The sequence below is a fragment of the Rhinoderma darwinii genome, chromosome 1 (assembly GCF_050947455.1).
Source record: "Rhinoderma darwinii isolate aRhiDar2 chromosome 1, aRhiDar2.hap1, whole genome shotgun sequence".
Classification (NCBI taxonomy): Eukaryota; Metazoa; Chordata; class Amphibia; order Anura; family Rhinodermatidae; genus Rhinoderma; species Rhinoderma darwinii.
Window position 1 is genome coordinate 557,608,917 of NC_134687.1, and position 25,072 is coordinate 557,633,988.

The window sequence follows — 25,072 nt, forward strand, 5'->3', positions numbered from 1 at the left end:
TTTTACGATACATTATAAAGCATAAAAAAATAGCTGTGAGAGGGGTCGGAGAGCAGCAAGGGGAGACATTGCACAGCTGTTACAAAAAGAGGTTGCACACATCAGGCATGGAGAGTAAAAATGTGCATTTACAGAAACCAAGTGAAGAAAATACACATATATATTGTGATTGCGTTTGTTAATTTTATAGTTAATACAGAATAAGACTATTACCTCTTTCAGGACCTTTAGTGAAATGAGTTCCCCTGAGGAACAGTATGAGCTGTGTCGGGAGCTTTGCAAGGACCTTGCAGAAGACCTCAATAAGGAAGGACTTAAGGTTTGTGAAGTTTTTTCCCTGAAACCTTGGTTCTCTGATATGATGACTTGAAGAATTGTTACAGATGTATCAAATCCTTTTCTACAGTGAACCATTATAGCCATACATTGAGAACATTGTATATGCTGGGTTAAGGATGTGACACGTGTTGGAAGCCTTGCTGAATATCTTCCTATGTTCGCCCAATGAGGTTAATTTGCCACAAGTCAGTTTGTGAAATTTCTGATCCTCTAGATGTGCCACGTCAACTATAATTGATATTTTTGTGAAGTGGAAGCATCAAGATGTTACAACATCACAGCCGCGAAGCGGTAGACCATGTAAATTTACAGAGCGCGGCCACCGAATGCTGAATCATGTAGCGTGTAAATTTGCCTATCGTTTGTTGCATCACTTACTAGATTTCCAAACTGCATCTGGAAGTGACACCAGCACAAAAACTGTGTGTCAGGAGCTTCCTGAAATGGGTTTCTATAATCGAGCAGCTGCACACGAGCCTAAGATAACAATGTCAATGGTTGGCTGGAGTGGTGTAAAACATTCCGCCACTGGACACTAGAGCGGTGGAAATGTGTTCTTTAGAGGGATGAATCACATTTCACTATCTGAAAATCGGTTGGATGAATCTTGATTTAGCAGTTGCAGGAGAACGAATTCTGGAATGTATAGTTCCTAGTGTAAATTTTGGTGGAGGAGGGATAATGGTCTTGAGCAGTTTTTCGGGGATTAGGCTTGTCCTCTTATTTCCACTGAAGGGTAATGTTAATCCCACAGCATACAAAAACATTGTGGACAATTTCCTGCTTTCAACTTTGTGGGAACAATTTGGGGAAGGCCCTTTTCTGCTCTAGCTTGACTGTGCCCCAGTACACAAAGCAAAGTCCATGAAGTCATGGTTGGGTGAGTTTGGTGTGGAAAAACTTCACTGGCCCGCACAGAGCGCTGACCTCAAGCTCATCGAAGACCTATGGGATGAACTAGAACAGAGATTGTGAGCCAGGCCCTCTCATCCAACATTCATGTCTGCCCTCACAAATGCTCTTCTGGATAAATTGGCAAAAATTCGCAAAATCTTGTGGAAAGTCTTCCATGAAGAGTAAAGGCTAATCGCTGCATTAGGGACCCAACTCCATATTAACTTCCATGATTTTGGACTGGGGTGTCTAACAAACCCTTGATGGTCAGGTGTCTGCATACTTTTGGCCATATAGTGTATATTCAGTGCCTATAAAAAAATATATATAATCTATAATTAAAAATGAGTGTTCTATGCGGTTTGGTAGCTTCTTTCGCTTGCAGGCAGCACACTTCATTAATTTCAACATGGGGCAGATTAGGACGTGACTTGAATTACTGCAGCCCTTTACTCCCTCACTGCTGTTACATAGTTACATAGTTAGTACGGCTGAAAAAAGACACATGTCCATCAAGTTCAACCAAGGGACGGGAAAAGGGAAGGAAAAATTTCTACACATATTTTTGTTCTAGGAAATTATCTAAGCCTTTTTTAAAGCCATCTACTGTCCCTGCTGTGACCAGCTCCTGTGGTAGGCTATTCCATAAATTCACAGTTCTCACAGTAAAGAAGCCTTGTCGCCTCTGCAGGTTGAACCTTTTTTTCTCCAGACGGAGGGAGTGCCCCCTTGTTTTTTGAGGGGGTTTTACAAGGAACAGGATTTCACCATATTTTTTGTATGTGCCATTAATATATTTATATAAGTTAATCATGTCCCCCCTTAGTCGTCTTTTCTCAAGGCTAAATAGGTTTAATTCTTTTAATCTTTCCTCATAACTTAAATTCTCCATGCCCCTTATTAGCTTCGTTGCTCTTCTTTGTATTTTTTCCAACTCCAGGGCATCCTTTCTATGAACTGGAGCCCAGAACTGAACTGCATATTCTAGATGAGGCCTCACTAATGCTTCTTTAAAGTGGTAATATTACATCCCTGTCCCGCGAGTCCATGCCTCTTTTAATACACAACAATATCCTGCTGCAGGAGCAGTAAGAGACCGATAATAATATAACTTGTATAGCTAATATAACCTGCCCATCTTATCCAAACACGTAATTACAACTTTTTTGCGTGTCTGTAGAGGAAACTTGCTAACAGAGTTCTGCGGTTATAGCAGCTTGAGCACAGATTCAAGCTGGTACTCCATTTTTCCTGCTCCAAAAGCAAACCATGAGGGAATTTAGATTGTTAGCCCCACTGGGGACAGTGAGTGATGACAACCTCTGTACCTCGCTGTAGAATATGTTGGCGCTATATAAATAAAATCATTCTCTTGGTAAACGTCTAGCAGAATTCACTTTGTGCGCTGTCTCCGGGATTAATAAATATTTACTCATGCATCCGGCCCATTCCTCCATCCGTTTTAAATTTCCAAAAATAGATCCGAATAAATGTTTGTGGGTAAACTGGACCTTGAAATTCGACATTACTAGAGATCCTAGTTATTTTTGTTTCCACACTAGGAGAATATTTCCCAGGTTCTCCTCCAGGATTATGTTTGTTTTACTTGTCTTTACACTTCCTCTTTAATAGATGTCCTTGTCCGGTTATTTCCTGCTTTGCATTTTGAGGTTCATGTTTTCTAAGCATTTATTAAAGTTAAGTAATAATATTGTGGCGTATGCTTGGAGCAGTAAGAGTTCAGTCAATGGGTGGAACTGGCAGTTTTCATAATGGCTGTAACTTCATAACCTCTTTGTGAACTTTTTCTCTCTGCAGCCAAAAGCAACACACTGGAGCCTTTATAGGGTTGTAACTGGACTTCTGCTTCCTTTATTATAGGGCAGAACTGTTACCTTGAAACTGAAAAATGTCACGTTTGAAGTCAAGACCAGAACATCTACCATGTCCTATGCAGTGTACACGGAGGAGGAAATTTTTTCTGTTGCCAAAGAAATTCTCAAGTCAGAAATTGACTTGGCTTTGCCAGAACCTCTGCGACTCAGACTGATGGGTAAATCTAAAATTGGATACTATGAAGCTCACTTCAGGATTAACAGATGTTAAAATATATATAGATAGATAGATAAATAATTATACTCCAAATAAATGAAAAGAAGTTGCAGCACTCCATTGAAAAACAAGTGAAGGTTTTTTTTTAGCTCATATTAGTGCAACAAGTCCCACAATGAAACCTTTTTCAGTCCAATTGTGGAACTGAAATGTTGCACTAATATGAGCTGATAAATTTTCACTTGATTTTCGCTGGAGTGCTGCAACTTCTTTTAATTTATTTGGAGTATTTGTAACCTCCGATCCGGTTGCAGTTGCCACACATCCTCATAGAGTGCTGCTTATTCCTTTTTTTTTTTTTTACGTGTATGTATAAAGTGTGTGTATGTATGTATGTGTGTATGTGTATATATATAAACTACATGTGTGATTGTGATATACACACTAGTCCTTCACAATGAATTAGAATATGATCAAAAATTTTATTTTATTTCAGTAATTCAATTCAAAAAGTGAAACTCCTGTATTATACAGATTCATTGCACACACTGATCTATTTCCAGCGTTATTTTTTTCTTCTAATGTTGATTATTATGGCTAACCGTTAATGAAAACCAAAAATGTAGTCTCTCAGAAAATTAGAATATTTTTAATATCGAAATGTTGGTCTACTGAGTTGTATGTACAGTATATGCCCTCAATACTTGGTCGGGGCTTCTTTTGCATTAGTTACTGCATCAATGCGGCATGGCATGGAGGCGATCAGCCTGTGGCACTGCTGAGGTGTTATGGAAGCCCAGGTTGCTTTGATAGCGGCCTTCAGCTCATCTGCATTGTTGGGTCTGGTGTCTCATCTTCCTCTTGACAATACCCCACAGATTCTCTATGGGGTTTAGGTCAGGCGAGTTTGCTGGCCAATCAAGCGCAATGATACTGTGGTTATTTAAACCAGGTATTGGTACTGTTGGCAGTGTGGGCAGGTGCCAAGTCCTGCTGGAAAATTAAATCATCATCTCCATAAAGCTGGTCAGTATAGGGAGGCATGAAGTGCTCGAAAATTTCCTGGTAGACGCTGCGTTGACTCTGGACTTGATATTACACACTGCCAAAAGTACCAATACCTGGTTTAATACCCACAGTATCACTGTGCTTCATTGGCCAGCAAACTCGCCTGACCTAAACCCCATAGAGAATCTATGGGGTATTGTCAAGAGGAAGATGAGATACACCAGACCCAACAATGCAGACGAGCTGAAGGCCGCTATTAAAGCAACCTGGGCTTCCATAACCTTAGCAGTGCCACAGACTGATCGCCTCCATGCTACGCCGCATTGATGCAGTAATTCATGCAGAGTCGGAGCCCCGATCAAGTATTGAGTGTGTCTACTGTACATACATTTCAGTAGGACAACATTTCTGTATTAAAAATAATTTTTGAAATTGGGCTTATATAATATTCTAATTTTCTGAAACTATAAATTTTGAGTTTTCATTAACGGTTAGCCATAATCATAAACATTAAAAGAAAAAAATGCTGGAAATAGATCACTCTGTGTGTAATGAATCTATATAATAAGAGTTTCACTTTTTGTATTGAGTTACTGAAATAAATCAACTTTTTGATGATATTCTAATTCATCGAGAAGGACTAGTGTGTGTGTGTGTGTGTGTATGTATGTACATATGTGTGTATGTGTGTGTGTATATATATATATATATATATATATATATATATATATATATAATGTGTGTGTACTTCACCTACTGTCTATAGAGATAACACACAAACTCTTGAAGATATGTTCAATATTTTAACAAGTTCCTTAATTTTGCCTTTTCCAGGTTGTAGCTTTTTGTGTTCATTCTTTGCTGTTGGAGGTCACAGATTTTTACATTCATGATTTGCATCCTATAGGCAATATACAGGCTGTAATTCCCTGTCAATATCGGACTGTGGTTCCTTAGGCCTACCAGGGGCAATAGTTTTAAGGACCCAACCTCGATCTATACAGAACATGTATATTTTTAATTCCATCGTAATCTTTGTTTTACCCTTTCACCTATGACCGCACCCTTGGAGAGACGTCCAATCCGCTGGATAGGAAACCTGAGGATATAAAAAGGACACACCTCTCCACACACACCAGTCAGGTTTCCTGTCCTCCGGATGGAAGGATTGTCCTGAGGAAAAACACTTCTCCTGGGGTTGCAGACCCCCTAGCAAGGTCTTACCTTATTCCACTAGGGATGCTCTGGAAGGTATAAGTCTCCTTTGGAGGGAGCAACCTTGAGCCTGGTACAGGTACTCCCTCCTCTCCCGGTCTATCGCCTCCCTCCTCCAGCCCTGTCAAAACGGAGGTGGTTTAAGGTCCACTCTGTGGTCCTTCCTCTGGCGGTTTCCCGGGGTCATGTTCGGCTCCCTCGGCTGGACGATGCCCAGCGTTGGCAGCTTCAGGCCCATTCACTTCCGGCGCGGTGACGCCAGGGGTCGGTGATTTCCGGTGACCCATACGGGGAGGAGGTGCTCCAGCGTCCGGAGCTGAGGGCCTCCCAGCCAATCCATGGCCTATTTAGGCCTGAAACAGCAGGAGCTTCGGTCTCGAGTCTTCTTCTTCCAATATGGAAACGCCAGGAGAATCACCAGGACGCACTGACCGCTCGGATGCCAAATTCTCCAGTCCGGTACTTGAGGACGCCAGGAATATGGGGTAAGATTTAAAAAAAAAAACCTCTTCCTTACTAAATACTGTTCCCCTTTCTTTTGTACATATGTTTAGGCCAGAGATTGTCTTAGAAAAAAACAGAATAAGGCCCATAACAAGGAATGTGCTATATGTAAAAAGAAACTAGCATCATCCTATAACAAAAGGCTCTGTCAGAAATGTTTAGACAACATTATATCAGAAGAGTCCACAAACTTAGCCACAAGTATCAAGGATATTGTAAGGGCAGGAGTTAGAAACTCCCTAAAGTCCCTTAAAAGGAAAAAAGATCCACCATCTACCTCCTCTAGCTGGATAGTTTCCGATTCCTCAGCTGAGGAGGAACCTCAACTAGGAGAAGGGGAGTACAGCTCCTTAGATTCCTCAGGTGAGGATGAGGGAGAAAGAAATTTGTTCCCAACAGAGGACATAGACCTACTCCTTAAGCCGGTAAGGGCTACTATGAACGTAGATGATCCTAAGGAACCTCGGTCTATCCAGGACATAATGTTTCAAGGCCTAGGACCTAAGAAGAATAAAACCTTTCCCATCCATAGGAACATAACTAACTTCATTAAAAAAGAATGGAAAAATCCTGATAGGAAAGCAGGTATTCCGAAATTCCTCAAAAGGAAGTATCCCTTTGAGGACGAGGCATGTAAAGACTGGGATAACACCCCTAGACTTGATGCTCCAGTAGCTAAGATTACAAGGAAACACTCCCTTCCCTTTGAAGATCTAGGCTCCTTGTCAGACCCTATGGATAGGAAGGCCGACTTCTATCTAAAAAAGACCTGGGAAGCTTCTACGGGGGCCTTTAAACCAGGCATTGCAGCCACCTGTGTGGCCAGATCTCTGAAAATCTGGCTCGCACAATTGAAGCTTCATCTAGAAGACAAAACCACTCTGGATCAAATCTTATCCTCCCTTCCAGCACTTTTCAAGGCCGCAGATTTCTTGGCAGATGCCTCAGTACTCTGTACGCCTTTCCACCAGATCAGCAGCCCTGTCAAATTCTGCTAGACAAGCTATCTGGCTGAAAACCTGGAAAGGAGACACCGGATCCAAAAGGAAGCTGTTCGCTATTCCCTGCTCGGGAGCTTATTTCTTTGGGCCCCCGTTTGACAACCTTCTGGATAAAGCGTCTGATAGCAAGAAGGGGTTCCCTGCACAAGCAAGGCCAACAAGAGATTCCTTTTGTCCCAAAGGGCCTAATAACAAAAGACCTAACCCTAGGGGACAGAACTTGAGATCCTCAAGATTTACGAGGAAAAATAAGTCCTTTCTCTTTAGGCCCCAAAAGGACCCTAAAAATAGGGACCAACAATGACGCCATAGAATCCATGGTGGGGGGTCTTTCCCTGTTTTTCAAGGATTGGCAGAAGATATCAGCGAATCCTTGGATTCTAGGAATCATAAAAACGGGGTACGTGCTAGAGTTCAGGTCTTTTCCCCCAGACAGATTTTTTTCCCACAAGGGTTTTAAGGGACCCAGAGCAGCAAAAAATCCTAGAATTAGAAGTCCTGTCACTCCTAAAAAAAGGAGTCCTAATTCAGGTTCCAAGCATAGAGACAGGTCAAGGCTTTTATTCCCCTCTTCCTCGTGAGTAAACCAGGAGGAAAACACGATCATTATAAACCTAAAAAGATTAAATCTTTATCTGACCTACAAAAAAATCTGCATGGAGAGCATTGCGTCAACTATAAATCTCCTCTCCAGGGATTGCCTGATGGCTTCAATAGACCTGGAGGCGCTTACTACCGCGTACCCATATGTCTTCGTCATCAAAGATATGAGGGTAGCAGTGACAATCAACGGGTCCTTAATTCACCTACAATACAGAGCCCTCCCCTTTGGCGTCTCACAAGCCCCAAGGGTATTTTCAAAACTAATAGCGGAAATGACCTCTTACATCAGGACGAACGACATCCTCCTGATCCCATACCTGGACGACTTTTTGTTGGTTGAGGAAACATCTCAAACCTTGACCCTACAAATACAAATAGTTTGCGCTATACTAGCAAAACTAGGATGGAACATAAATTTAAAAAAATCAAATCTAAACCCATCAAAAAGAAGTGTATTCCTAGAAACTCTGCTGGACTCCTCCAAGCAGATGTCCTTCCTTCCAGAAGACAAAATCAGTCCCCTGATAGACAGGATATCAGAGATCTACCTAGGCCATATGACATCTTTCAGGAAAGCTATGTCTGTCCTGGGCCTCATGACATCATGCATCCCAGCTGTACTATGGGCTCACTTCAGATCCAGGGCCCTTCAGTGGGACATTTTAAATCAGTGGGACAGGAGCAGCCCCTACACATCTCATCCGCTACAAGGCTGTCTCTCAGATGGTGGTTGAACAGAGGGAACCTCATGCGGGGTATTCCATGGAAGTTAACCCCTACTCTCAACATTACCACAGATGTGAGTCGTTGGGGATGGGGAGCTCATTAAGACTCCTCTTTTCTTCAGGGTCAGTGGGATCAACAGACCATTCAAGGATCCTCCAACTTCAGGGAACTGGCGGCAGTTCTTCAGGCCTTGAAAAGATCCATACCTGCAATTTCAGATCGACACTTAAAGATATATTCCGACAACACGACCACGGTGTCTTATATAAATCGGCAGGGGGATACAAGATCGGCCTCGCTGATGGACTTATCCTCACAGATCTTTTTCCTGGCAGAACGCCACCTATTGACCCTATCAGCTGTCCATCTGAAGGGAAAAGACAACCAGGTGGCAGACTTCCTAAGCCGAGAAAGGCTTCGCCAATTAGAATGGTGCCTGAATACAACAGTATTTCAGAAAATTATCTTTAAATGGGGGACCCCATCAATAGATCTATTCGCATCCAAGGAAAACAAAGACCCAAAGATTCTTCTCCCTAAACCCTTTAGACCACACAACAGCAATAGACGCATTCTTCCAGGGTTGAAGTCAAGAGAGAGGATACGCCTCCACCCCCCCCCCCTGAACCTCCTCCCAAGAGTAATAAAAAAGGTCAGAGAAGACCAGGCCAGTGTGATATTAATAGCCCCTTTCTGGCCAAAGAGACAATGGTTCACGTGGTTGAAGAAAATGGCTTCAGACCAACCATGGGTTCTCCCTAACATGTCAGATCTCCTATATCAGGGCCCAGTAATACACCCCAACATTCAGAAAATCCATCTGACAGCCTGGAAACTGAAAGGATAATCCTTAGGCAAAGAGGATTCTCAGAATCCGTCGTTTCCACCCTACTAGCCAGTAGCAAACCGGTTACCTCAAAAATATATCTGAGGTCCTGGAAAGCATTCTTGAATTTTGCAGGCAAGGATATTAATCCTTTAACCAAACCAGATATCCCTTTTAATATTGGATTTCCTCCAGGCAGGGTTAAATAAAAACCTTAGGGATACTACGTTAAAGGTTCAGATTTCTGCTTTAAATTCCTTCTTTAATTCTAAATTAGCAGAACACCCCTGGATCAAGTGATTCCTAACCGCTGCCTGCAGACTCAAACCCGAGATAAGATCCCCAGTTCCTCCCTGGGACTTAAATCTCATTCTCCAGGCTATGATAAAGACACCATTTGAAATTTTTTGTCTGTCCAGTTTCAGGGTCATAACAAGCGTTCGGCAGCCAGTAAAGCCACTATAGCGAGGTGGATTAAGCAGGCCATACAATTTAGCTTACATAAATCAGAAGCTCAAGCCCCCAGAGTTTTTTGGAGCTCACTCCACCAGGGCTGTGTCCACTTCGTGGGCAGAGAGAGCAGAGGCATCTCTAGACCAGATATGCAAGGCGGCCACATGGAGTTCTCCTCACACCTTTTTCAAGCACTACCGATTAGAACTGCATACAGCCTCTGACTTGGCCTTTGGTAGAAATGTGCTACAAGCTGTGGTCCCACCCTAAATACTGATTTCTATTTTACATCTCCAGGGGTGCTGTCATAGGTGAAAGGGTAAAAGATTGATTACTTACCGGTAATCGGTTTTTCAAGAACCTATGACAGCACCCCGCTGTTACCCTCCCTATGGTTTGTGGCAAATGAGCCATCATTAGGTAGATCGCTAACCTAAATTCAAAGGAATTCTTTGTAAATATTGTATATATAAAGGTGTAAGGGAATTTCACTAGGGTGGTGCAAAAAAAACACAACAATATAAACTATTTCTCATCCCGAGTTCTTGATAAAGACTGGTGTGTGTGGAGAGGTGTGTCCTTTTTATATCCTCAGGTTTCCTGTCCAGCGGATGGGACGTCTCTCCAGGGGTGCTGTCATAGGTTCTTGAAAAACCGATTACCGGTAAGTAATCAATCTTTTTTTCAAGCTGAAAAAGATTAATCGTAAGTCAACCCATAAGAAAGAAACTAGTGGCTAGTAATTGGCCCAAACTGAGTTGTCTTTTGGATCATCTGGTAGGCTAGTCCGATGCTGTTCAGTGTCTATGCCTCTATTCCATAACCAGTGAAATTCTAGTCACTTGCATATGGCTCCCTAACTGCTGAAAATATTATGCACAAATATATTGGCATTACAGAAACTCTGTATCCGTGTCAGAACTGTAGAACTGGACTCACCAGAACAATTTCACTACTTCATTATATATCTCTGGCTGGTAATGTCTTGATCCACAGATGGTTTTCTGTAGGTAGAAAAGACGTTCCTTCCGCTATGCTTTATCTACACGTTCCAGGACTAGCTTAGATTTTAGGACTACTGCCCATAATGCCCTAACCTCTTGATGTAAACTTAGCAGCCACAAATGGTACGACAAAAACATTTATATATAATCCTGTGTGCATTAAGCCCTTAAGGACCAGCCTATTTTGGGCCTTTAGGACCAAGTGATGTTATTTGTCTTTTTTTTCATAGTCACGTTCTATGGAGCCATACATTTTTTACATTTCCTGTCAACACAGCCGTATGGGGATTGTCTTTTTTACAGGACGAGTTTAATTTTTTATTGCCGCCATTTTTGGGTACATATAATTTATTGTATAACTTTTATTCATTTTTTTTGTGGGAAGAATGGGAAAAAACAGCAATTTGCCCCTTTTCTTTTTTTATTATATATATATATATATATATATATATATATATATATACATACATACATACATACATACATGGTTTACTGTTCAGTAACATGTTAACCTTTTATTTTACGGGTCAGTAGGAATACAGTAATAGCAAATTTATATCCTTTTTTTTAATGTTTTAACCCGTTAGTGACCGCCCCATAGTGTTTTTACGGCGGCCACAAACGCGATTTATTCCGATGCAATAGCCTTTTTACGGCGCTGCATCGGAATAAGTAAACAGAGCAGGGAGCTGTCAAATCTCCCTGCTCTCAGCTACCAGAGGTAGCTGAGGGCTGGGGGCATCCCTTCTCAAACGGGTGAGATCGATATTAGTATCAATCTCGCCCATTTAACCCCTCAGATGCGGCGCTGAATAGCGAGCGCCGCATCTGAATGGTTTTGGAGAGAGGGAGGGAGCTCCCTCTCATCCCACTGACACCCTGTGTCTCCGATACAGAAGTATTGCAGTGTATTATAAATGTAATCGCATAGTGAAGTCCCCTAGTGGGACTACTAAAAAAAAAGTTTAAAAAAAAGTTTCATAGAAAGTGAAAAATTTATGAAAAACTGCTTTATTATTAACAAACAAAATAATGTAAAAAAAAGTATGTAAAACATACAAAATATATATAAATTTGGTATCGTTGCAATCGTAACAACCCGCTGAATAAAGTTATTGTGTTATTACCACACGGTAAACGCGTAAATTTAGGGCGCAAAAAAGTGGCGAAATTGCAGGTTTTTTTTCCTTAATTTGACATTTCTTAAGTTGATCAATAAATTCTATGTACCCCAAAATGGTGCTATTAAAAATGACAACTTGTCCCACAAAAAACAAGACCTTATACAGCTATGTCGACGCAAAAATAAAAAAACTATAGCTCTTTGAATGAGCCGATGGAAAAACGTAAAAAATGGCTTGGTCATTAAGGTCTAAAATAGGCTGGTCATTAAGGGGTTAATACTTTTTGTACAATAAAAGCATGTTTTATGGAAAAAAGTTGTTTTTGTGTCGCTGCATTCCAAAAGCCCATTATTTTTTCCATCGTTTTTGTTTTTTTTTGCTGGACGAGCTGTAGTTTTCTTTTATTAGTACCATTTGCGGTACATATACTGTATAGTGAACCGAGTTTATCATTTACAGTGTTTGAGTGAACTATTACAGAAAACAATTAACAGTGTATCCCTTTATGTCTATTCATATTACTGTACTTTATTATACAGTTTCTATACATGGTTATAGAGATATATTACTTTTATGTTTATCATATTCAAATTATTTATGTTTTTAGGTATATAAAGTATTAGTATAGCCAACATAGTGCAGTATTTTGAGGTATCCTTGTTATATAATTTAGACCGTTAGCTATATACTATAAAGACATACGGGTATATATCTTGTTTTTTTAAAATCATTTATATTAGATTTTTATGGTAATAAACATTGTCCTATATACTTTATGGGTGCCTAGAGGGCCGGTGATTTTTTATAACGCAGTTATAGATTTTATCTGGGTATGGACTCAAACCAGTGCACTCGGTTTACCCGGTATTATGTTGCACCATAAGTAAGCCATATACATCCATTTTTCGTGACATATATTGTATTGATTAACGTTTATAAGATTTATTTTTTTTTGGGGGGGAAGCAAATTTGTTGTGTTTTTCTTTTTTTTTTTTTTTATTTATTTAAACTTCATGGCAAAACTAATGTTATCTTTATTCCGCAGGTCGTTACAATTGATGCAATATATATGGATTTATTTTTTTATGAACAAAGGGGTTTTACTTTATTTTTTTGTGGGGAGGCGGTTATTGAAATCGTTCCACTAGGGAACTTAAAGCTGTGATCATTTGACCACCTACTTAATGTTGGAATGTGGTCAGTATAACACTGGCAGACTGGGATCGCATCTCAGGGTGCCTATGAGTTGACAAAGGGAGTTCTCTCCCTTTTTCAAGCTTCATAGATGTCGCAGTCAATGGGGCGTTAAACAGCCAGGATCAGAAGTTTCTCTGATCCTGGCCGTAACAGCCAATAACCCGGCTGTCAATAACCGTTGGGTTCCCGCTGTTGATCGCACAGGCGCCGTTTTTGTGCCTGTATGATCTACCTGAGGTAAGTTTATGTTATTGAGCCTTTAGACAAGGCAATCCACGACATACATTTACGTTAAGATGTGATAAGTGGTTAATATACTGTATTTGTACGTTTACTAGCTCTTGAATTCTGTGCCTTTACTTAGCAAATTGTACCAATACATAATGTAAAACATACTAACCCCAAATGTTGTCCATTTTTATTTTATTTTGCAGACTTAATAGTATCATTAGAAGGACGTTAGGTGCTAGGGTGCGCACCCTAGCACCTAAGCCTCACATCAATTGATCCACCAGGGCCTTCTGGTAACCTGTATCAGAAATGACTCCCTATAATGTCTGCAGGCCTGCCAGAAGACACCCCTGGATCCCCAGATTGTGTTACTGTTCTGCTTTGTATATGATTTCAAAACTCCTCTATGGCTCTATTTCTCTAACTACTGTCATTTTATTTGATCATTCAAAGGTGTAAAAATTTCTGGATTTCTATCAGAAGATGACCGAAAACACCAGAAAAGTATCATAAGTTTCCTGTGCGTAAGCAAACCTACAAAGACGAAATGCTCCGAAATGGCAGTCAAAGCTGGCCAAGCAGCTCCGGCCCCTCAGAGAGAGAGTTTCTTCAATCAGAAACGTGCAGCAAGACAACTTGGTCTGGAGCAAGGGTCAACCAGCAACGCAGTTATGAGCATTGAGCAGAATGTGACACTTGCGCCATGCGAACAGCAAAAGGACATAACGGAGGTTGACCAGATTTGCCAAGAACCTGATTTCACATGTCCTATTTGCATGATGAAACAGGGTGATTGGGATCTGGGGGCATTTAATAAACATATTGACCAATGTTTGGGTAAATCGCCTCCTCCTGAAAACATTGAAATAAGAAAATGTGAAAACTTTCTTGGAACAAGTAGTGATAAATCCCTAAAAAGTGGTGAAGGCTGTGATGGCCTTCGGAAAGATGTCCATATAAAGAATCTTAAAAACAGGATGGTGACGGTTACACCATCTGATGACATGGATGATTTTGTCATTGATAAAAACACAATACGTGCAATACATGACCAAGCGGTGCAGATGGACCCCTGCAAAGATGAAATTATTTGTGAGAACCCTGTGGAAAATCACGCTATAGAAAATTATGTTGAAATTAATATGGATGATGACCGTAAAGATGCATCGACACAGAGGTCGTCAGAGTATCATGGGGATAACGTATTTATCTGTCCAGTGTGCAACTTACAGCAAGATACCTCAGATTTAGCAGTGTTTAATAGACATGTTGACGTTTGCCTCAATAGAGGTATTCTAGAAGAGCTCAAAGAACATACTGCCAACCTGGATCCAAGACCTACAATCAAAAATGATTTTCCAAGCGGTGAGTGCCTAATAGATTATAGGCAGAGGCGTAACTTGCAGCTTCTGGGCCGCAATGCGAAAGGGATCTTTTGTGCTTCCTTAGGTTTCTTATTATCAATTGTAATGCACTAAAAAAAACAAAAACGCTTGGAGCTCGCAATTAAGTAAGTTTACAAAGAAGCTAGTAGGCAGGGTCGATAATTGCCTGTAAATTCACAAACCGTTTTTTTTTTCTTCCCCAGTGTCTATAAAAAATTGACGCGTCCTTAATTACTGTTGAATACTAGTAGAGTGATATATAAGTAATTTTTAGCTGAGGCTAATGGGGCAGATTTTGGAAGAAAACGTGCCAAATTTATTAGGAGGCGCACCAAATTTGGTGTATCTTTGGCTGTCCAAAAGACCGAAATTAAATGCATTTTAATATACACCAATTTCTGTCATAAATTATAGTAAATTCATCTAACCAGCAATGACCTTGCCCCTCCTCCTTAACGCCGCTGACTTTTCGTGCCGTATTTAAAAAGTGTCGAGAGGAGTGAAAATGCGCAAAACGAAGCAAAAAAATTGTGACTTTACTACACTGGAAAAGTGGTGTACATCATTCTTTAGATTTTCCCCAAAGTCTCTAGTGTGTGTACTTTAGCAGTTATACAGCACCGTATGTACAGAGAGATTCTTCATAATATGGCATCTGATTTAACAATACACAAATAAATTCTGTGTCTGATTCCGTATGAAATCAGAGATTTGCAGAGGTACAGTAGGGCACTTGATGTTGTACACCTCTGTAATATGCTCGTGTGCAGGCTGCTGTATGTCTTTGAAATTTATTTGTATTTTATATGTAAAAAAAAAACCTCTTGCCTTGCAGACTGTACTGTAGTGTGTAAGAGGGTTTCATATTTCTTATCCATTAATGCTATAAAATAAGTGATTTACGTTGTACTTTATCTCGGTATTGCAGCTAATATATCATAAGTTTAGTGCGTGTTGTTTTCCTGTCTGGCTTCTCTACCGGTAGATGATAGTTGCCTGTAATTGGATGTTACCTGCAGGAGGACTACTTTGGTTTCTACAGTCAATTATTAAATTGCCTCTATGGTGTCTGTAGATTAGATTGTGGGACACTGGGGTTAATATATGTGTACAGCATTGTAGAATATGTTCAGGCTAAACACATTCACAATTGATAGTTGTGGAGAGGACTTTAGTTCACCTAGTATAGGTGGAGTACAACCAACTCTTACAAAGTTGGTTGACCAGCCAGCTAGTAGTTGGATCCTGCACAGCAATGTATCGTGGGCCCAAATATTGAATTGCTTTCAATGTTCTTCTCTGGCATGAACATTTTATAATGTACATCTTCCATATAATCTCTCTAGTCCACATTACACATCTCTTGCTCATGGTTTTTGCTTCGCCCAACCATCAGATGTCCTAGCAATAATGGGTTGTTTGAGCAGATCCTGAATGTCTCTGGAACTGACACTGACCTTTGGCTGCACCTTCCTGCTCTAGGTGAATGAGCCAGTAGGCGCACAATCGGTAAGCATGGCACGGTGCCCAGAATACATAGACAAAAGTCCTGTGGAAAAAGAACTAATCCTGCCAGGACTTTTCTCTTTATATACAACTTTTACTGGCTGCTGGAGGTTTACCGCTAGAAAGTTTTACAATAAGCAATCACGAGTAGTACAGAGTTATTTTCGGTGTATTATGTAGAATGTTATTTCCTTGTCCCAGCTGGTTTATCATTAGTCCTTATGAAAGATTTTAGCAAGTGCCTCTGCTGGACACACCAATTACCTTAAGGGAACACAGTCTTCCAAACTCCTTGGCAACAAAGGGCAAGGTTGTCAAATCATGAATTCCAGGGTTATTATGCATTTTTTATTTTTAATACTTAGAGTAGGTTAAAGGGTTGGCCACATTATCTTTTTTTCTTCAACTGTGCTGGAAACCGCACATAAAGTCATTACTCGTATAATGTTGTCGGAAGATCAGCGACGATATTTTTAAGTGTATAGTGCCACCCACTTGTTTCAATCTTCTTTACCAGGAGACTGTCACTCTGGTCCCAACATGGTCCCTGCTGAGCCAGGGACATGTGACCGGACTTGTACATCAGCGGTCTCCATTAAATAACACTGCGCACGGCAAGGGAAACTAGCCCACGTGCAGTGTTATTCAATAGAGGCCGCTGATGTATGGGTCTGGTCACATGTCCCTCAGTCAGCGGCCATGTTGGAACTGTTTTGCCGTATTGTCAGTGAAGAAGATTGGAATAAACACGGGTGTGACACTATACACTTTAAAACATCAGCGCTGATCTTCTAATAAGATCATATGAGTAAATTACGAATAGTGTTTCCAGCACGTATGGAAGAATAAAGATAAAGTGGCCAACCCCTTTAAATTGAATAGGCACCATGTAATACTACAATTTCCTTGCAGGGCGAATAAGCAGCTACATGGAGCCCCCTCCCTCCCCCCCAGTGATAACAGCTGATCTCCCCCCCCCCTCCAAGGTTAGGGAAATTTCAGGCTAAGAAAGTGTTCGCTGTCTAACACATGCGCTAGACCCCAGAACTGGGCCTTACACATCACTTGAAGATTTTACATCCCCCCCATAGACCGAATAGAGTTGGTAGTTACAGTAGTGCCCCCTTCCCCCCATGAGTAGTAAAGTTGTGTCCCCCACTTTCCTTTACAGATTTCAGTCACAGCAGCTCCCCAAACTTCTCCAGTAGCCACCGCAAGCCTTCCCCATCATTCTCGGTACTCACCTACTGTATGCTGCAGAATCCAGCTTCCCGTTTAGCAATGGGTGAAACCAGACAACCCGCCGAATGGAGGGAGGAAAACTGGGTCACCAGGAACCGGGGAATGTTCTGTCCAGCATTAGCCATTAAGAGCACTACTTGTACCCTGTTACAATGGACATTATTGTATAATTGTATAATCGTATAAAGTTATGCACACAAAGGGCCTCATCCATAAAACTAGTAGAGACGTAATGTGTGAGTGTTGCTCTTATCAACCAGTTTCATTGCAGCTCTCCTTTTTCTAAGGCTCTTTAATTATAGCAGCAATATTAACAACCTCCATTATTATGTGTTGTTTTTTTTTTTTTCGTTTTGCGTCTGTAAATTGCACGACTGCATTGTAAGAAGTGTCACTACGGATTTATTCAATGCCCCTGAGAAATATGCACAGGGATGAATGAGATGTTCAGAGTCAGAAGAAATAAATTAATTTAAAGCACTACCTTTATGCTTAAACCTGTTGCCGCCATTAATCCCTATCTTCCCGTAAATTGGAGGCGCTGAGTTTTGGCTAATAATTGTTTGAACTACTCAATTTTAGTCCTCGTTCTTTTGTTTGCAGACAGATGCATTTCAAGGTATATTTTTTCCTTGTAGAGCAGCAATTGTTTTTCATAAATCTTATGAGGTAAATTTAGCTGGAAGATGTGTGTCATCCATTCCTGCTTTTGATTTATAAATTCCACGTATCTGCATTGTGTGACTGAGGCCTAATTATTTAATACCCCATCATCATTTAGTTCTGCTCTAATTATCTAAAATCTATTGATGTAGATAGATATCTAAAAATAATGAAAGTAGCACATGTACACAATTGGGTGCAAGCCTCTGGGACTTCAATCCAAGGTCCCACCGTAATAAGCAAGAATCCAAGAATGGCAGCACTCGAATTTAAAGAATCAAAAGGTGGATCTTTATTCATCCATCTACAATCTTACAGAGGTCTCTCTTGAAAAAGTCTCCATTGATGGGGCTGAAACATTATAGGTAATTATTTTGTTACGAGCTAAATCTTTTGCCTGATGTTCTCATTTCTTATCAACAGGAAACGCAGTCCGAGGTAATGCTGGTAAGAAATCCACTGCACGAACAAAACGGTAGGTTTATTGTATGTATAACTTTGCTGCTTCTGAATGTAAAAAAGTTTTGTCGGCTGTTTGTATCTTTTATGCGGCCAGAAAAATGGTCGCTTGTTAGCAGCACATCTCCCTGTCCCTGATTTACTGCTGACTAGATGAAAATTGTATGGGGACGAATGTTCATATTAACAATCGTTCATTAACATACATTCCAATCACTGCTCTGTTTGAAAGGAGCAAACAAGTGTCGATCGACATGCTGTGTTGCAGATCAGCGATCTTTAAAAGGACCCTGAGTGGGGTTGTTCCTGCCATGCGCATGTCGTTTTTTTACAAACACCATTGAGCTATATAGGACTGATTTTTTTTTTTTAATCGTAGAAATGTGTTCAACAGATTTGTTTAGTGTGAACCAATTTCCTCGGTCACCCAAAAAAATTCTAATAGAATACAGGGAAGAGGGGGACGCATCTGCAGTTTCTCATTCAATGTTTCAGTGAAACAGCATGAGGGGTAGGTGAGCAACAGGGAAGATTTCGAATTTGGCTCCGAGCACAAGGCACAACTCTTACATGCTATCAGGGAGAGCCCACCCGCTTAGCAAGCATGGTGATTGAAAATTAGGAACGAAAAGTTCTAGTTAGGGACTCGCAAGGCACTGGGGACCCTTGACGTTGGGTTGCGAGCTTTGCGTATTTTGGCCAAAATAACAACTAATACCCCATGTTTCATGGATATATTTTTTACTATGTATACTACTTTTTTTCAGGACGCGGCCGGGTCTTATATGCTGGGAGGGCATGATGTGCTGGCGTTCGGTTTGGCATGCAGAGCAGCCCGCTTTAGCTAACAGTAGCGGCGTTACAAATAGGCTGTTATTCGGCAAGATATGCTATGCCTGACGACCAGCACATTATCCCTCCACGTATTACACATAGTACTGACACCCCATGTACTATTCACAGCACTGACCCCTATTCATCACATTTATTTATTTTTATTACATTATCACACAGTTCTGACACTTTCATACATACACATTTCTTTTTTACCATACATTCACACCCTAGCACTACATTAACACTGATACTCATTTATCGCACACCTTTGAGCACTTAGTTCGCCACTCCCCTCAAGACTAGTGGGAGTGGCTATCACTATTTAATGCACACTCCTTCTGCAGCATTTTTTGATCTGTCTGCGTCCTGCTGGGAACGGGTTTTCACCCACCCACCTACCTAGTAAGTATGGCCTTTTTTGTGGTTTTGATGGTGATTGAAAATGTCTGTTCACAGAAACCAGCAGAGGCAAGACCCAAAATATGCAGGTTAAACACACTTTTTATCTCTTCAATACATTTAATATACACTTCTCAATGCTAAAATTGCAACACAAACAAGGACAAGTCTTAGGTTTATGCAAATCGAAGAAGTAGCAGGTGTTGCTAAAATATGCAGATTATCAAATTTTTAAGCACCTAGCTCCAATCTGTGGCATGTGGGAGGGACATAAAAGCCAGACTCAAAGCAAAGGTTTTTTTTTAGACACATGAAACCTCAAAAATCGGATCAAGTGGTGTGGGATGATTGTGCAATGCCTCTTGTTCGTTGATGTGTCAGTTATCACCACTTGTCACAAACTGAGAGGGACAGAATTCTTTAACTGAGAGAGACCTTGGTTTATCACTCCGGCAGATCGCTACACGCCTAGGCCAAGATGTCAGCACTGTTCAACTTTGCGTGCGCTGCCGTGATGGCTCCTCCAAGACTGGAATCCCCGGCCAGAGTCTTGCTGGGGGGGGTTCTTCTAGAGAGAGCCACTGTCTAGCAGGCGGCGTAAATACCACTGTAGCAGCCATAGCGGCTGCCACAGGGCCCGCCTCATGAGGGGACCCACGGCTCTGAGGAAGCCCTTGACATCACTGTCCATATATGGATAGTGATGTCAGGAGCAGAGCAGTGTCTCAGGCAGAGTACTAGTAGCTCTCTGCCCAGGACTTTGGCTCTGGGGTTGCCCCTGACATCACTATCCATATAGGCACAGTGATATCAAGGGCTTCCCCAGAGCCATAGTACCGGAGCAGAGCCGCTTCTAGCACTCTGCCTGGGACACTGCTCCTGATATCACCGTCCATATATGTACAGTGATGTCAAGGGCTTCCCCAGAGCTGGAATACCAGAGCAGAGCCTTTAGTAGCACTCTGCCTGGGACTTAAGCTCTGCTCCGGACATCACAATCCATATATGGACAATGATGTCGGGAGCAGAGCAGGAGTCCCAGGCAGAGTGTTAGTAGTGTTCTGCTCAGGACTATGGCTCGGGGGATGCCCCTGACAACACTGTCCATATATGGACAGTCAGGGGCTTCTCCTGAAGCGGAATCCCCAGCCAGAGCATCGGCAATGCTCTGGCTGGAGATTCCAATAGAGTGAGCCCTACAGGAAGGGGGGCTGTGTAGCACTACCTGGTTGAGGGGGGCTGTGTGGCACTACCTGGTTGGAGGGGGGGCTGTGTGGCACTACCTGTGAGGAGGGTGCTGTGTGGCACTTCCTGGGAGGAGGGGAGCTGTGTGGCACTAAATTTATGGGGGTACAAACTGGGGGCCTAACTTCTATACGGGGGCTCAAAGTGATGTTTTCTGCCATTTTACTGCCGCTGTGAGATCCCCCGCAAAGGGGCCTACTAAGTCTGTGTCGCCCAAGGGACCACATAAACCTGGAGCCGGCCCTGTTTGTGTGTCCCGGAGGTTGGTAGAACAACAACGAACAGGAATGAAAGCAAGAGTTGCGCGGAGGCGAACCTCTGCATGGACGGATCGTCTGATTGGAAGAATGGCACGTAGTGATCCATTCTTTACTGCAAGTGAAATTGGACGTCACATCCCAAGCCTAGGGCGGCAACCAGTGTTGACACAAACCATCAGAAGGTGTTTGCATGACCTTGTGCTACGAGCCAAACATCCAGCTACTTGTGTCCCATTGACCACACTCCACTGCTCTCAAAGGCTATCGTGGTGCACGGCAAGATGGCAATGGAGGTCTATCCTCTTCAGCGAAGGAGTCACACTTTTGTCTCGGATGTAATTATAGCCGAAGATTGTTCTGGAGACAACGTGGGCAACACCATAAAGAGGCCTTCACAAGGAATGGTCACACCGGTCCTACTCCTGGGATTATGGTGTTGGGTGGCATAATGTATGGTAGCCGGACCCTCTAGTCTTCATTTCAGGTACACTTAACAGCTCGGTGTTACATTGATTTGGTTGTGGAACCAGTGGTACGACCATTTCTCCAAAGTGTCCCAGAAGCCGTTTTTCAACAGGACAACGCCAGGCTGCATGTTGCTTGTGCTACTGTAAGCAGCCTGCGTGGCCTAAAGTTGTTAGAATGTCCTGCAGCGCCTCCAGACTTGTCTCCCATCAAGAACATCTGAGACGTCATTGGTCGGCAATTGCAAAGGGAGCTGCCAGCAGCCAATCTTGATTTGCGTGTCCAAGTGCATTCAGCGTGGCATAACATTCCTCAGACAACCGTTAATAACCTCATTTATGGCATGCCAAGGTCCTTAAGTGCGTTTATTTCTGCGTGTGGCGATCATACTCCATACTGAATAAATAGAGATGTTTGGAATATTTTTTTTTCATTTGCATATCATTAACATGTCTATTGATCCTGTGATTTCCTCAATTACAAGACTTTTCCTTCTTGGTGTTGCAATTTCAATGTTGAGGAGTGTATATCAGTGGCTGCAGATTTTTTTTTTTGGTAACACTAGGTACGCTTTTAAAAGGGTTGTTGTTTATTACTACAGTGTATAGATGGCATATAGGTATGTCCCCATTACAAAGAGTAGCTCTTCCTGTGGAGGACTTTGCATGACCACATATTATGTGGTCACCCACTGACTCCAGTGGGCGCTGTGTTATGCTACATTTCCCCTGAAATATTACTACAGGGGTAATGTGGATCTGTCAGCAGCTTCCCCTAGTAATAACAGATATTTTCTGGGAGTTTCAATGACCATTGGGGGAGCCGTCTCAAGAAGAGATTCACTTTAAATGCATTTCTATGGACATTTACTACAGCAGATGTTGGAGACTGTAGTCTTTATGTAGCTCCGTCCTTGGGTATATGTTTTACTCACTCACTTTTTATTTTATCTTTTTGCTCTTCCAACAGGCCAGGAACAGCACAGCAGAACCCAGGTTCCAAGAAAGCCAAGACAAACCGCTCTAGTCTTACAATTGACGCCTTTTTTAAATAATATCTTAAGATTAAAGCTCTTCCGATTATTCAACGGGAGATTTGGCAGCACAACAATTAAGTAATATTGGATAATTTTAATATTATTTATTTAGAGGAGATCAAATGGTTTGCCTAACTCAGGATCAGACTATTCCACTGTTAACTGACCAAGATTGTGGGAACCATTTTGTTGACAATATTGGTTTATTTAATGTCTAAGTTATTTTAATTGTAAAAGGTTGTGTGATTGTGATATTGTTTATTTAATAATGAAAATGGACAAGTTTTTATTTGTATGTGCACCTTTTGACACTGGCAATATTTCCCAGAGCCAGTTTAAATATTTTATAGTACTTGTATTTGTTTTTTGGGTGTACACAGTCAGAATATGACCCAAGAGTCTCTTTTTAGCTTTGGGTTTACCATAATTTCAGAAAGATTAGTGTACAAAGGAATTCTTATTTTATGTATGGGGCCATCTAAACTGGTGAATGGCATGGGTTGAGTACCAAGCTGCTTCCAAATGATTTTGTCCTCTGTTAAAAGATAATTAAGCCTGTCAATTGACAGTGTTGTGTAATGCGATGGCTAGTACCAACCAGGGCAGGTTAGAGGTCTACAACTAGTACATTACCTATCAGTTGTCCTGTTTAAAATGCACATCTATACTGGTTGTGCCAAGTAAAGGTGGGAAATGGCAAGGGACTGAAGACAGCGCAAATATCCCAGAAATGTAATTTTAACAAGAAATATCTATTCAAATAACGGAATCCCTTTAATATATGTCCATTGAGTTAAAGGGGAGGAAAATATATTCACACACAGATCTATGGTATAGCACTTTGCTGAAATCTGTCCTCTCAGACCACCACTGATTTTCAGAATGTCTCTTTCGACAGCTTTCCCCTGTATAAATGCTCATACAGGGGAATCTATTCTCTGTGGGCAGAGAGGTCAGACTCAGGATTTCACTAGGGCTTAGAAGCGCATTCATGGTTTGGAAAAAGCTCCACATGAATCTTATCTGCAGCACCTCCACTATCATATGCTGCTCGCGTGATCAGCCCGACAGGTCCACCATAAGTAATTTCTTGGCTATCATTTGTATATTTTATTATACACACACATATCAAGGTTACACATCTATTGGATTTAACTTGGATTATCATTGTTTTTTCCAATGCACTTTACAGAGTACCCTACCAAATCAAGACCTTCTTAAAATGTTTTATTTATTTTCACGTAATACTTTTAAAGCTGTGTATTTATATTTCTAATTTATAAAATAAAACAAGTGTAAGTTTAAAAATGAATTGTTTTAATTTGATGGTACGATTTATTATTTTTATATTAAATAGAAATGTTGCACTATATGTATTATCTTGTTGACTTTTTTGCTTGGCATTAGGCGAAGGCTACAAGGCATAATGCTAAAAGTGGTGAAACATAAAGAAAACTATATAAATTTGGTATCTCTGTCATTTTATTGACCCACAGAAAAAAAGTTCACATGTAGTTTTTACCACATGGTGAATGCCGTAAAAATGAAGCAGGCATGGCCAGAAGAAGCCAGGTATGCATCACAGCGTGGGAATGGGGATAGGCAAGTTTGTGACTGTTTGCCACTTTCCACAGAGAGCAATGTGTGGCACTATCTACAGGGGGCAGATACGCCTTGGATATCGGCCACAGAGCCATGTGTTGCCTATGGCAAGTCTGACACCAGTGTGAAAATAGCCGTACTGTTGGTATTCATCTCGGACCCTCAGCTGGCGGCAGACCCGGGTGAATAGACCTTTAGGGTATGTTCACACGAGGTCATTACGTCCGTAATTGACGGATGTATTTCGGCCGCAAGTACCGGACCGAACACAGTGCAGGGAGCTGGCTCCTAGCATCATACTTCTGTACGACGCTAGGAGTCCCTGCCTCTCTGTGGAACTACTGTCCCGTACTGAAAACATGATTACAGTACGGGACAGTTGTCCGGCAGCGAGGCAGGGACTACTAGCGTCGTACAGAACTGTGATGCTAGGAGCTCGGCTCCCTGCACTGTGTTCGGTCCGGTACTTGCGGCCGAAATACGTCCGTCAATTACCAACGTAATGACCTCGTGTGAACATACCCTGACTAAGAGTATATAAACCTAAATTTAAGCAGATATGGCATCATACACAATGTAATGAAAAAGTATACGTTTTTATTATTCAATGGTTAAAATACATGTACACCAAATGATCATGAAACAAAGATTGGTCACACGGTTATAGACCAGACCAGTCAAACAGGTTACAATGACCTAACATAGAAATGTATATACATACAATGAAATATTGGGACCAAAGTCCACAAAAGTTTAAAACCAGGAGCAAAACAGTATAGAGTAAAAACCTGTATCA

The 25,072-nt window shown here is 41.4% G+C and overlaps 1 protein-coding gene across 2 annotated transcripts in view; it reads left to right on the plus strand.

Moving 5' to 3' along the window:
- POLK (DNA polymerase kappa) overlaps nucleotides 1–24,016 on the plus strand; it is a 113,963-nt gene extending 89,947 nt beyond the window's left edge. For both annotated transcript variants that reach the window (XM_075838451.1, XM_075838460.1), the window contains exons 11-15: nucleotides 223–319; nucleotides 3,115–3,286; nucleotides 13,631–14,542; nucleotides 18,397–18,448; nucleotides 22,608–24,016. In XM_075838451.1, coding sequence (XP_075694566.1) covers nucleotides 223–319; nucleotides 3,115–3,286; nucleotides 13,631–14,542; nucleotides 18,397–18,448; nucleotides 22,608–22,692 — 1,318 coding nt within the window. In that variant the 3' untranslated portion in view covers nucleotides 22,693–24,016. The remainder of the gene's footprint in view (nucleotides 1–222; nucleotides 320–3,114; nucleotides 3,287–13,630; nucleotides 14,543–18,396; nucleotides 18,449–22,607) is intronic.
- The last annotated feature ends 1,056 nt before the right edge of the window (nucleotides 24,017–25,072 follow it).